Source organism: Protomyctophum bolini (assembly GCF_963924005.1).
Source record: "Protomyctophum bolini genome assembly, chromosome: 22".
Classification (NCBI taxonomy): Eukaryota; Metazoa; Chordata; class Actinopteri; order Myctophiformes; family Myctophidae; genus Protomyctophum; species Protomyctophum bolini.
The window spans coordinates 33974680-33989182 of record NC_137883.1 but is presented as its reverse complement, the minus strand read 5'-3'; the positions used below and the strand labels follow the sequence as shown (position 1 = coordinate 33989182).

General features: G+C 42.1%; 2 protein-coding genes across 2 annotated transcripts in view; both read left to right on the top strand.

Moving 5' to 3' along the window:
• Window positions 1–449: 449 nt before the first annotated feature.
• On the top strand, window positions 450–8213 carry pebp1 (phosphatidylethanolamine binding protein 1). The gene is made up of 4 exons (XM_080756843.1): window positions 450–693; window positions 2173–2282; window positions 2668–2768; window positions 7722–8213. Exons 1-4 carry the CDS (start codon window positions 559–561, stop codon window positions 7937–7939), a joined length of 564 nt encoding a protein of 187 aa, XP_080612969.1. The 5' UTR covers window positions 450–558; the 3' UTR covers window positions 7940–8213.
• A 3355-nt stretch (window positions 8214–11568) lies between these two features.
• Window positions 11569–14503, top strand: part of taok3a (TAO kinase 3a) — a 109536-nt gene continuing 106601 nt past the window's right edge. The window contains 1 exon segment of the mRNA XM_080755703.1: window positions 11569–11666. The gene's annotated coding sequence lies outside the window, so the exon portion shown is untranslated.

Below are 14503 nucleotides of genomic sequence, written 5' to 3'. Positions count from 1 at the left end.
ACAGTGATTTTACAATAGGGGTCCCAGGGTCGGGATAGAAATGCCATTCAATGGGGGTCCGTAGACTAATGCATGTCAAACTGGGGGTCCTTAACCCTGGCATATCTTGTACCCCCATGGGCTCTCAGACATCATTATACAGACCTGACCTGTAAAGTTCCATTTGGAGACCTTGGCTTAGTTCAGGGCATAGGGTCAGGGTCAGGGACCCCCTGGGCTGCACCGGCTGGACCTTAGAATATATACTCTAAGCATTTTCTAGTATATAATTATAATTATTCTAAGGTCCAGCCGGTTTGGCTGTTCTTAAAGTGAGGTCCAAGCATAGAGTATTAAAAGGGTCCAAGCCAGGATTGGACCCTGGACCAAATAAAGCAGCATCAAGCAGACTGCGCCCCCCAGTGGCAAACCTCGGTAGTACTCTCTCTCTCTCTCTCTGCAAGCAAACACCAAACAGTCAGCCAAGACAGCCATTCAGCCAAGCACACAGCAGCCAGCCCAGCAGCACGTTGTTAGTATTTATTGTACAGTAACAGTACAGTGTGTGAACATTACAACATGCCTGTGGATGTGAGCCAGTGGAACGGGCCTCTGGAGCTGACCGAGGTGGAAGAGAAGCCTGCAGCGGCTCTCACAGTCAAGTATGACTCGCTGGAAATCGACGAGCTGGGCAAAGTTCTCACGCCAACTCAGGTTAGTGGAGCTGATGTTATGTTAGCACGGCAAGCTAACTGGGCTAACAACGTTACAATGAATGGATGGAATGGAAGCCAGCGGGCCTTCTGTGCTGCAATCTGCAATGCTGCATTTCGTACATGTGTACGAAAAGGTTGTGTTTTCATTCTTCGTTCTCTAGTCTAACCGATCATGGGGTGTGATATTGCATTAGCCGCAATTTGCACAGTTTGCAGAATTACAGTGCATTTATTTCAAGCACAACTCAATACAAAGACTGTTAACTGACCCAATAAAGCATTACACTTGTTTACAAGAGGGTCCACCTTGTTCAAGTCATCAAAACATTTAGAGACGTACAAATAGACACTTCTATATAGCCAAAGAACAGAACAGAACAGGAATTCATCAACTCTAGATTCAACCCATTATAAAAATTGCGGCTAATATCGCATCATGTTATAAACCAGTGATTTTCAACCAGTGGACCGTCCAGTGACCACCATCAGTCAGTGGTCCTTGAGGGGGTTCCAGGTGGTCCCCAGCAAAATGATGGGGAGTTGTTATTTAAACCAAATGGACCCTTACAGGTCCATTCATATTTTACACTCTCAGGAGTTAAATTATTGTTAAACATCTATATTACTTAATTTACAAGTCTACACAATTAGAGAATGTAGAATAATTGTTATTTTTGATCAATGTTTCCGGTTTCCCTGTTATCTCTCCTAATGGTACCATGAACATCAATACAGCATGGAATTGTGGACAAAATCTTATCCAAAGGGAACAAAATCTTATAAAGTGTTCGGTCTGAGAGGCTAAATGTCATCAAATGGTGGTCGGGACCCGTGACTCGAATGCCGAATAAAATAAATAATGGACCTTGATAATGAAAAGGGTTGAAAACCACTGTTATAAAACCAATGACACAAGGAGGTACTTCTCAGCGCCACCTACTGTTATGTTTGAACTATATTGCCTGCTCCCAGACAGTCCTGACAGACAATGAGACTACTGTTTGTTGTTCTCTTAATTTCCAAGTTTCCAGCCAAATGCAGGTCAATTAATCTTTGGCCACTTTGTCTTTGACAGGACTCACAGGAGGAGTCACACCATGTCTGTTAAATAACACAGTCAGTTGACTCACAGGAGGAGTCAAAGCAAAGTAAAGCAAAGTTACCATGTTTACCCAGGGTAACTGGACTAAGCTCAAGAACTTGTTTACAGCCAGGCCCTGCTCATAGAACATTTCATGGTAGAGGTTCAATGCCTTGCTAAAAAAAAAAGGGTAATTTTAACGTGCCGGTCCGGGGATACGAACTAGCGACCTTCCGGTATCAAGACTGCTCCGCAAAACGTTCGGCCACCGCTGCCCCTACAACAGTCACACCATGTCTGTTAAAAAAACACAAGTCAGTTGACTCACAGGAGGAGTCACACCGTGTCTGTTAAATAACACAGTCAGTTGTTTCTTTTGATATGATGATTCTGCAGGTCCAGAACCGACCCACGGCTGTGGAGTGGGACGGGTGTGACCCCAGTAAGCTCTACACTCTGGCCTTGACTGACCCTGATGCTCCCAGCAGGAAGGACCCCAAATTCAGGTGAATTGAGACGTCGTGCAGCCAAAAATAATCAAGGTGGCTGCATTGCATTAAGCCATTTAGACCTGAGTCTTCTAAATCCTGACAGTTTTCTGAAAAACCCAAGTTTCTATATCAGTGGTTCTCAAACATATTCATGTAAAAAAATATATATATATATATGTAATTGGCCGCCGACCCCCATCTGAAAATATGTTTTTCCAGGGGGACTCTCTCAGAAGCAAGGCTTTGAGTTAAAAAATGTTCATGGATACCACAATTGGTACAGGAAGCTTGCAAAGATGCTCATTGGGACATTAATTTGAGGAGCATCTTTGCCTATGATGAAAATGTATTGTACTGCTAATCTAAGATAAACAATAGTGCTTTTTTTTCTCCATTAAAGGGAGTGGCATCACTTTCTGGTGGTCAACATGAAAGGGAACGACGTGTCCAGTGGCGCTGTCATGTCCGACTACGTTGGCTCGGGTCCCCCCAAAGGCACCGGTAAGAAAACCGTTACGTTGGCTCGGGTCCCCCCAAAGGCACCGGTAAGAAAACCGTTACGTTGGCTCGGGTCCCCCCAAAGGCACTGGTAAGAAAACCGTTACGTTGGCTCGGGTCCCCCCAAAGGCACTGGTAAGAGAACCGCATTAGGTAGACGACGTCGTACATAACAACGAAAACCTGATTTATCCCATTTCCATATCCCATGAGAGAAGATTCTACAAATGACTTCTAAATCATGACAGCTTTCTGAAAACCTATGTTTCTATGTCAGTCGTTCTCAAACTATTTCATGTCAAGGACCCCCAAAAATATATGAATTTGGCCGCCGACCCCCATCTGAAAATATGTTCCAGGCATTTGAGTTAAAAACGTTCGCTCTAAAATAATATATATTCAAAGATTTGCACCACATTTTCACGACTTTTCAAAAATAGCAGAGCTTGTAGAGCTTGTAGATCTGCTATTTTTCAATAGCTAAAGTATAACATAATGCTTAGTTAAAACACCAAAAGGGGTTCCCGCCCAGCATCGACGATGGTTGTGGGACAGCACAATAATCAATGAATCAAACTGCAGAACATTGTGTAGACAAACACTGTTGTTCAGTATGAACACAGAATCTTTTTTCCCCCTTGAACTATTTGTAGTTTTGGTTTAGTTTTGGTGTATTTAGATACAGGAGTAGACTGAGGACATGAAACTGAGGGCAGAGGGCATGATTTCATGGTAGAGGTTCAATGCCTTGCTCAAGGGCACTTCAGCGGTGGTAATTTTAACCTGCCAGCCCGGGGATACGAACTAGCGACCTTCCGATATCAAGACCGCTCCGCAAACCGTTCGGCCACCGCTGCCCTATGACATGCCATACAGGTGGCCAGCTGCAACAATCAAGCTGCTGTTGTGATAATGTGACTCAACACAGTATTCAGTGACCTATCCAGAACCGTAGCCTCCATTGGGTTCACTCGGGCACAGGCCCAGTCAATTGAGATCTTGCCCAGTCTAGCTTTTGAAATGCTGGGGGCGAAAGAAAACAAGAAAAAAAAAACGACAAAGGATAGCCTACATTGTCAGTCACCTGGCGTCACCAGACTTTCTAGTGACATTTGGCAGCCCCTCGCCCTGTGCATGCACATTTCTGTTGTAGCCAACGTGTCCAAAATCACACCAACCACAGCAAGCCGCCTTTGTTTTAAATGGTGCCCTATTAGCAAGTCGGCAAAACCAGTATCGTCCGTCCGTCCGGCTGTCCCCTGCTTGCGATGCTAATTTTCCCAGTCAGCAATTGAATCCACTCTAGGCGCCTGGACCTATCGGCATAACATGCCCTGTGAATCCAGTTATATGCATATAAATATACTCCTAAACGTTGTCATATTTTTAATCATTATTTATATGTATACTAGTTTGTATTACAGCCATTTGGATGATTGTCCAGAAATCTGAGGTTCATACTGTAAATGTTTTGTTGCTGCTATTTACTTAAAATGTCTTGATAATTATTGGTCTCCTCCCCTCAATCTAGCCACCCCCTAATAATTAATGAATTAATCAACTTAAATCGATTAAGAGACTTTTGGCTCGTATGTCTTGTGTTCAGAGCTTTCAGTATGCATTGCACTGTAGGCCATAGTGGAATACAAATCTGTTGTTGGTGGTTGGGTGCATTTTCATGAACGTTGTGCAACCAACCACTGTATTTGTGTATTCACTGTGTCCATGTAGTTATTTAACAAATCAATGCACAGTAAAAATCCTCTGTTATCCATTTGTAACTCAAGAGAGCGTACAAATGTAATCTAAGAGTGAAACATTACAATAGTAATGAGGATTATACTACTTGTTCCTTATTCGTTTTTTACATCAATTCTGAATTATTTTCTGGGTCACTCCTCATAGGGGGTGGGACCATGGATATAATTATTTCCTGGGTCACTCCTCATAGGGGGTGGGACCATGGATATAATTATTTCCTGGGTCACTCCTCATAGGGGGTGGGACCATGGATATAATTATTTCCTGGGTCACTCCTCATAGGGCGTGGGACCATGGATATAATTATTTCCTGGGTCACTCCTCATAGGGGGTGGGACCATGGATATAATTATTTCCTGGGTCACTCCTCATAGGGGGTGGGACCATGGATATAATTATTTCCTGGGTCACTCCTCATAGGGCGTGGGACCATGGATATAATTATTTCCTGCGTCACTCCTCATAGGGGGTAGGACCATGGATATAATTATTTCCTGGGTCACTCCTCATAGGGGGTGGGACCATGGATATAATTATTTCCTGGGTCCTCACAAGGACTGTCTAAAGAGGACGAGACGCGAAGGCCGCCATGTTGGCGCCATGTTGCTCCATGGTCCAAGAAACATGCGCAGTTGAGACCCAGGAAGCTGAAGGAGGAAGTGTTGGCTGCATAAAGCCCACTGTGCATGTTTCTGTCCTTCCATGGAGCACCATGGCGTCGCCCGTACGGTCTTCGCGTCTCGTCCTCTTTAGACAGTCCTTGGGTCCTCACCAAGGAAGCTCTGAGAAGGAAGAGAAGTGGTCACGTGACTGGGCTGCGCCATGACACTTTCATGGGAGCCAAACTCACACCGGAAGTGCAATGAATACATGGCAGTGAATGGAGCAGGATTTTAATTTTATTTTATTTTTAGGTCAGGCTTAAATGGGATAAGACCTAGCCTGGGCACCATTTCATTTCGGTATATGATCCGGGCGGGAGCGGATGATATGGTTACGTCATGTTGTTGTAGTATTGTTTTGTAGTCCCAAGAAGTCGACAGACAGGAACAACAGGCTGGCGGCAACTTCCTTTTCCCTCTCAATAAAAGCTACAGGCTACGAGAGCTTTTATTGAGAGGGAAAAGGAAGTTGCCGCCGCCTGTTGTTCCTGTCTTGTCGACTACAAAACAATACTACAACATGACGTAACGATCATCATCCGCTCCCCTCCGGATCATACGGACTTTTGAAACAGAGACCAGGCTTTCCTCCGAGGTGGTGGAAAGCCTGGGGCCTATTTCACGAAACTTGGATTAGAGATTAAGCCGGGCTTTAACACATATCCTGGCTTAATATATCCTGGATCAGTGCTTAACCGGTTTCACGAAAGCTGGTTGATCTTGCCAGATTAACTTAACCAGTTAACCTGGATATGTTGAGGCTTGATTCGGTTTCATGAAAGGGATGCTACATAAGTTACCATGGGAACTTATGCTTTGGACTTAGCCTGCTCCGGACCAGGCTAACAGCCAGGTTTAACCTAATCCTGATGTCTTTACTGTTCATTAAGCAGTCAAACTGATCACAAACCAATGATGTTTTCCAGATTTATTCAATTATTATGGGTTTATGTTGCCTTATTTGTATCGGTCTGCATTAAAGGACTAATTTAAGCACTATATAAAATCAAATAACCAAAATATATAGGCTGCACAACATCATGACAGCTTGTGAGCTTGTAGATCAGCTGCTTTTGGTGAATGTTCCCCATGAATAGGTTTGCTGTCGTGCAAGTGCACGGTTAAGAAGAATTATTATTATTTTATTTTTTTTGTAAAAGTGAAAACCACGAAATATTACCATTACTCATTGTTTTACAACATATTACCATTATAACGTTTAGTCCTACATACTTACACCTAGACACCCCATTCAAACCTATTTAGGTTCATCCTACGGTGGACATGTGTAAAAGGAATCTTTGAAATGTTTCATAGTTTTAGAAATATAGTGCTTTCAAATTTGAGACATTTATAGGCTCAAATTATGATGGAATAATACATTCTGAAAAATCGGTATTGCCATGCCATGCAATCGTGACACTACAGTGCATGCAGACAGTTAGACAGACAGACTTAATGTAATGTAACATTTCATGGCGCACAATACATGTAGATTAGTAGGATATAATTCCATACCGTACCGAATCCGGAGCGCACTCGCCTATTAGTTTGGCTTTTGCATTGCACAAATGAGCTCAGTGCGCTATTTCGAGAAAGTGCCCTTAAAGTTTAAGCTCGTTTGGAACTATAGCTCACCCTCCACAACTCGGGGCTATAGGTTCACTGAATTATATATTTATGGACTTCGACTATAGGCCTATATATATAATATGCTTTACAATTTACGCGTTCAATCTGTCGGCAATATTTTGCCACGCTCTCTCCCTCGCCTTGTTAATGGCGCTTGTATTTCCCTTATTTTTTATTATTTCCTTGGCATCCTCGTAGTATATCATTATCATAAGATTTTCTTGCTCCTCATCGGTGAAAGCCGCAGCTCTCCCTGCAGATTTGCTCGCCTCGCTCATGATTGGTCTCGCTCAATAAATCTATGATCGGCATCATGGCTTTTCAAGGAATGCGTGCACGCGCTTGTAAGCGAGGCTTGCTGAGCCCGGCTCGCCAATTCTGAGCCTCGCTTGGCTTTAGTGGAACGGAATAAACCAGGCTGTAAAGATCAGGATTTAAAAAGCCTCGCTTTGGCCTATATCCTGGATTAGTTAATCCAAGATTCGTGAAATAGGCCCCAGGTGAGACGAGGTTAGATAATAATAACAATAATAAAACTTTATTTGTATAGCACCTTTCATGACATGAAATGCAGCTCAAAGTGCTTTACAGAACAATGGAGAATAAAAGAAAAGCAAGGCAACGACATGAAAACAAGCAGTAATGCAATACAGTGAGGACATGAATAACAAAAATAAATAAAAGATCAATTAAAAGCAATGTTGTAGAAGTGGGTCTTGAGCTGAGCTTTAAAAATGTCTACAGAGGCTGCCTGACGAAGGTACAGTGGGAGCTTGTTCCATGCCGACGGCCCGTAGAAGCAAAAAGCTGCTTCCCCGTATTTTTTTGTTGCCATTTTTTTAGGCAAAGCGAGCAGGATAAGACCTGGCTAACAAAGCCTGTTCTCTGCTGCCCTCCTCAGGCCTGCACCGGTACGTGTGGCTGGTGTATGAACAGTCGGCCAGCCTGACCTGCACGGAGGCCGTCCTGACCAATCGCTCCGGAGACAACCGTGGAAAGTTCCAGATCCAGGCCTTCAGGAAGAAGTACGGGCTGGGAGCCCCCCTGGCCGGGACCTGCTACCAGGCCGAGTGGGACGACTATGTTCCCAAACTCTACGAGCAGCTGGCTGGAAAATAAACTAAAAGAAGTAACATGGAAAAGACTTTTCGCTTATGGAGCACTCTTCTTCTGCACTAAGGAATTCCCCAGGCAGGTGTTTTGGGGTAATTTGGAAATTCCCATAACGTGCTATAGCAAGTAACAAACAAACCCCAACAATATTAAAGCCTTTATGTTTGAGTGTGCTAAAGAAAATGTGAGAGCAATGCTCTGGCCATTCTAACTGAATAACAAACAATTGCTGTGAATTTCCTGAGCATTTATAATAAATGTGTTTAGCACTGGCATAGTGGTTGACTGGTTGTCATTTAATTAAGGGGGAATGTCAATGGTACTGACCCAAACTGGGGTTTGGCACAGTATGTTGTATTATGCAAAAATAATAATTACATACAAAAAAACATGTGATGTCCTTGTCCAATGTTTAAGAGATCCTTGACCTGACAATGAACATAACATCAGTTTACATCAGACGGTTATAAAAGAGGGTGAAATTTTAGAGTAGAAATACATTCTAAAGTAAAAATAAGAATATCAAATATAGATATAATGCAATAAAGATGGAGCAGCAGATAATAAAATATTCATAAAATGTACGAGTGTAGAATAATGCTTAATTTATGCTTATTGCTTAAGTGGTATGATGGTAGGGGGTTGTGTGTGTGCTGAAAAATAGCCAATCTACAAGCTCAACGTGTTGCATGGCCAATGCACGACACCGGGCTGCGTTGTGACTGTGAGCTTGTTGATCTTCTATTTTCAGTATGCAACGCAGTCCTACACCAAAAGTATAAATCCTGCTTTCGACTGGCATGGTGTTTTAAGCATTATGTCATACTTTAGCTATTGAAAAATAGCAGATCTACAAGCTCAAAGCATGGCACTCACGAGCTTGTAGGTCTGCTATTTTCTTTTTAATCCAGAAGATGTGTCTTTGAATATATTCTTTCAGAACGAGCGTTTTAACCCACTGGAACAACATATTTTCAGATGGGGGTCTGCAGCCAAATACATATATTTTTTTGGGGGTCCTTGACATGATAATGTTTGAGAACGACTGACATAGAAATATAGGTTTTTCAGAAAACTGTCAGGATTTAGAAGACCTTTGTAGAATTGTCCTCAGGTCTAAATGGGTTAAGCATTGTTATACTTTAGCTATTGAAAAATAGCAGCTCTACAAGCTATGAACTAGGTCTGCTATTTTTTTTTTTATCGTGAAAAAGTGGTGCAAATCTTTGAATATATATATATTCTTTCAGAGCGTTTTTAACTCAAATCTTTGCAGTCCCTGGAACAGATGGGGGTCTGTTGCCAAATACAGATAATTCTGGGGGCCCTTGACATGAAAAAAGTTGAGCAACACACTAACATAGAAACATGAGGATTTTCAGGAAACCGTTAAGATTTAGAAGACATTATTTTGTAGAATCGTTCCCAGGTCAAAATGGGTCTGTTCGTTTGGCATTTGATAGATAGATCTTTATTTGTCATTGCAACGTGTACAACGAAATTAAAAGTGTCAACCAATCAGTGCATCATATCACAAAACAACATACAAGCTAAAACAAAACACACATGACTTCTTGTTGTTGCACAACCCCTGTAGCACTAATGCACAAACATGTAATTTTAGCCGTTATCGCACAAGATGGCAGAAAAACAAAACATGTGTCGCAGCAACAGATCATTTTTTTTAGCAGCATTGAGAGCAACTACCGCTGTGGGATAGAAGCTGTTACTGAATCTGTCGGTCCCTGACTTGATCACTCTGTACCGTCTGCCTGATGGCAACAGTTCAAACAGTGAGTGACCGGGGTGGGAAGTGTCTTTCGTAATGTTCAGAGTTTTTTTAAGACAGCGGTCTCTGTAGTCTTAAACCAACGATCTTCTGTGCTGTATTGCTGTGCGGTATTGCCTTCCTGATGTCTACTTGTGGTTCTCAGCTTTCCATACTAAAGGTGTCAGGCAGCAGACCCCTGTCCCAGTGTTGATTTCCTCGACTAAAATACTATGACGAAAAATGTTCGTCGACTACCTTTTTTCCACTGACGGAAACTAAATGAAAACTAATTTCATCAACAAATTAAAAACTAGACTAAAATGTTAGGAAGGGACTAGTGGACAACTAGCCTGGGCACCATTTAATTTCGGTATATGATCAGATGATATCGTTACGTCATGTTGTAGTATTTTTGTAGTCGACAGACAGGAACAACAGGCGGCAGCAACTTCCTTTTCTAAAGCTACAGGCTACGACTCAGCTTTTATTGAGAGGGGAAAGGAAGTTGCCGCCGCCTGTTGTTCCTGCCTGTCGACTACAAAACAATACTACAACATGACATAACGATATCATCCGCTCCCGACAGGATCATACAGACTTTTGAAACAGAGACCAGGCTTTCCTCAGAGGTGGTGGAAAGCCTGGTGAGGCGAAGTTAGTGGACAACAGATCCAATATAAGTAAAAGACACAAGTCATTTTACACTGCATGCTATTTTCAGCATGTGTAAAATCAGCAACTAAAATCTAAATTTGCTGTCAAAATGAACACTGGCTGTGGTTTCTCAGTGGATACAGTGATGCAAGTCCAGCGGTGCCGCAGAGTACTTGGAATAATATTTGGAATTGATCAATATTGCTTCAGTTTAGATGTCAAGTATAGAGTTATTTTCAATCTGTCCTATATTGGACAGGGATATTCTCCCAGCTTTTCCTTGTGACAGAACAAAAAACATTGCATGCATGGATGCACCTGGGACGTATGCTCAGTGATTTATCCCAAGGTCATCAAGGTTTCGGGTCTGGCAACATCATACCCCTCAACCTCACTCTTTGCAATTATTCCATCGATTACATTTTTGATTAGGCTAATCAAATAATCAAGTAGCATATACTGTAAATACCGTATAGTCTATATACCTTTATGCATCAATGAATGAATCAAAGCAAAACACCTAATTGATTTATCATTTTAAATTGATCTGACCAGGTTGTATATTTTGTATTTTAAAAAGGCGACACCATGGCTGAAGTCCTTAAATCCAACACTAGGTGGCAGGAGTGCATTTAATATGCTCTGTGGGGATCCTAGTAAGTAGACTGTCTACAATGAATGCCACATACCGGTAGTTATAAAACAGGTACCTGACATGTACAGACATATTCTATAACAATGTGCCATAATATAACCAAAAAGAAAACTAAACGTTTCATAAAAATTCCAAACAGTGAAAATGACTCTTATTATTATTATTATTATTATTATTATTATTATTATTATTATATATACCCTTATATATTCAACCAAAATATATAATAACTTCATTATCAATACCAAAAAAAAATACATAATTGTCAGAAGAACGTGTTTGCGCCTGTCACAAATAGCTGTCAAAAAACACACACTTTCGTCGTACGACGGTCTCGCCCGCCGTAAAACAAGCCGAGCTACAAGCTCTCAACCCTTCGCCTTTGCTGCCGGTTGTGAGCTTGTAGATCGGCTGTTTATGGCACGCGAAGGAAAGAACGAACGACCGACCGACGGCGGCTGGCTGCTCATCCAGGAAGTCCTCGAATGACAGCAGCCAGGCAAGAAAGCACGCACACACGCGCGCGCACACCCACACACACACACACACACACACACACACTTCACAAAGTCGGAACGGAACGTGTTCTTCGCCAAGTTGGGACTTTTTTAAATGAACAACGCGAAGCTTGACGCCACATTTCAGCGACACAGGTAAAAGTACACTCTCTTCCGTGAGTCAGTGGTGATATATATATATAACTGGCATTATAGTTTTTGCTTTGCTTGTTTGCATATTTAACCGTTATTATAGTACACTTGTGTGTCAGACAGACAGTGCGCGTGCCACTGACAGGAGTGACTTCCTCCTCTCTCTCTCCACGATACGGTGTGTGTGTGTGTGTGTGTGTGTGTGTGTGTGTGTGTGTGTCTCGTTTCGAGGCGAATAAAAAAGTGTCAGCATGAATTAAATGTCACTTTCACGCCGAAATACATCGTTTTTTTGTTGTTCCAAGTTTTAAAATATCGTCCCTGGTGTTCTTATTATTATTATTATTATTGTTGTTGGTCGGTTGGCGTCAGACAGACAGCGCGTAGTACAGGCGGCTACTATATACTGGGAAACAGAACAATTAACGTTCTCTGACTGATATGATATAATGATACTATTATAACTCCCGTCGTGCGGACGTCCGCTCGCCGACAACAACTGACGGACTGCGAACTAATATATATATATATAGCTTGTATTTCAGTTATTCTTCTCGTCGCGACAGAGTAGGCTACAGACGAAGCAAGCAGTAGTAGAAAGAAGCATCGCGCGGCGGGCCAGTCAGTCAAGAATGATATAAGTGCGTAGGTTCTGTTCAACTGGACAAAGTACACACACATGCATACCAGCGGGTTGTGGTAGTGTGAGTGTGCGTGCACGGACCGTGCACCACCACCTGCACACCGTTTATTGACGCTGCTGCCAGTTCGGATTATTATTATTGCCTATATTCCTTTACTACTGCGAACGAAACGTGTGGAATGATAATGAGACGGGATTAAAAAATTACTCTCACCTCATCACGGGGTAAGCAACAAATAATAATGGAACGAATGACAGGTGGTGATGACAGCTTGTGAATAAGTGTTGTTGGTTGTTTTAATTTTGAGATCCGAAAGCAAAACAATATATATATATATATAAACACACCATGCCAACTTGCCTGTCAAAAGCTTGTTTATTGTGTAAAAGTGTAGTGTTGTGTTGACTAGATGTGTAGCGCAGCTGCACTGTTTTTTTTACACCAGAGAGTGCACAAATGGACACCAAATGGACCCCGTTAGTCCATTTGGGTTCCATTTGTGCACTGGTCTTTGCATGGCAGCTGTACGGTAGATCTCTATAGTGTTGTGATGGACCCGTTAGGGTCCATTTGGTTCCATTTGTGCACTCTCTGCTGCACTGTCTTTGCATGGCAGCCACGGTAGATCTCTCTAGTGTTGTGTGTGTGTGAGTGAAGCTGCCATGAATGAGCCAGCCTCCTCCACCACCACCACCACAAACGGCTCACTCACTAGCCGATTACAACGTCCACAATACGGGACACGGAATGTCACCTGCACGGTCGGTGCGTTTGGCATTTCAACGTGTTCGCACCAAGCCGAATAGACGTATAATTAATGTTTCATTTATATATGTTGTTATTTTCTTTTGCTTCTGTACTGCCAACCGACCGATTAAAACAGGATAGGGGGGTTTGTTTTCATTTGCAACAACGTCGTAGGATGGCTGGCTGGCTATAGCCTACCTACACGCTTTCACGTTTTATCATGTGTCTTTATTGGTGGTTTCTGTCGTTTTGAGGTCATTTCTAAATCATGTGAAATGCTTGAATATGATCATGATAAGCTGTTCTTGTTGTGTTTTCATTATATCCGCACGGCAAGTAAATTATAGATACGCGATAGCAGCTGAACGCTGTCACTGTACTCACTACACTATGCTCAAGCTGACCTGAACATGATGTCATCCCTCCGTGGAGGGCGATGAATGAATGAGTTGGAGTCGAGAGAGAGAGAGGCATCAGGTGTAAAAACAAACACAATATTATATTGGTGTTTTGGGTTTTTTTATACCTGAACGTTAGCCCAACATCATCATGTATTTATAACATTTGGAAGCCATATTCCTCAGGTCAATACTATTCTTTCATGGTATAGTATTTTCTGTGTCATGCTTATTTTATGTGGTTGACACTGACAGTATATGTGGTCTCTCTGTAGTTTTTGAGCAAGCCTTGTTTTTTTTATTTTCACCTAGTGAGACTGGATTATCAATCATAATCACATCAATCAATCATATCATACAATATAATATCCTCCTATCACCTGTTCACCTTCGGTCTTCGGCATCAACAGCTCATACATGTAACACGGACAATGACCTGACCTGGCTGGGAGATCGAGGCAGTTAAAATAAAATAAAAATAAAGTCCAGTTCCTTATTGGTGTATAATATAATTCTGTATATCTTACAGTACAGTGATAATGATTTATTATAGTACACGACTCAACGTTATTGTGAAGGCAGTCCACTTTCACTTACTTATGTAAGATCGAGGTATTGCAAGCAAAAGTGATAGTCAACATAATTAGTGTCCCGTTGTTGTTGTTGTTGCACACGAGATGAATGTGTATAATTACCTGGCCTCAGTAGATATAGTTACCTAAGACAGTGGGTCCCAAACCTTTTCATGTCAAGGACCCCCAAATTGACACTAATTAAGCCCCGCGGACCCCCCATTTGAAAAGATATGCCAGAGACTCCCCATAAGAGAAGATTGTTACGGCTCTAGCAGTGATTTTCAACCATTGTCATTTCAACGGCCCCCCAGTTTGACATGCATTAGTCTACGGAACCCTCCTTTTAAACCCATTCTGACCTGAGATCAGATTCATACGAGGTTTCCACTGGGACACACACTGTCTGATGAACCCATTCTGACCTGAGATCAGATTCTAAAAATGTCAGTCGCTCTTCGATTTTTCAAAAATAGCAG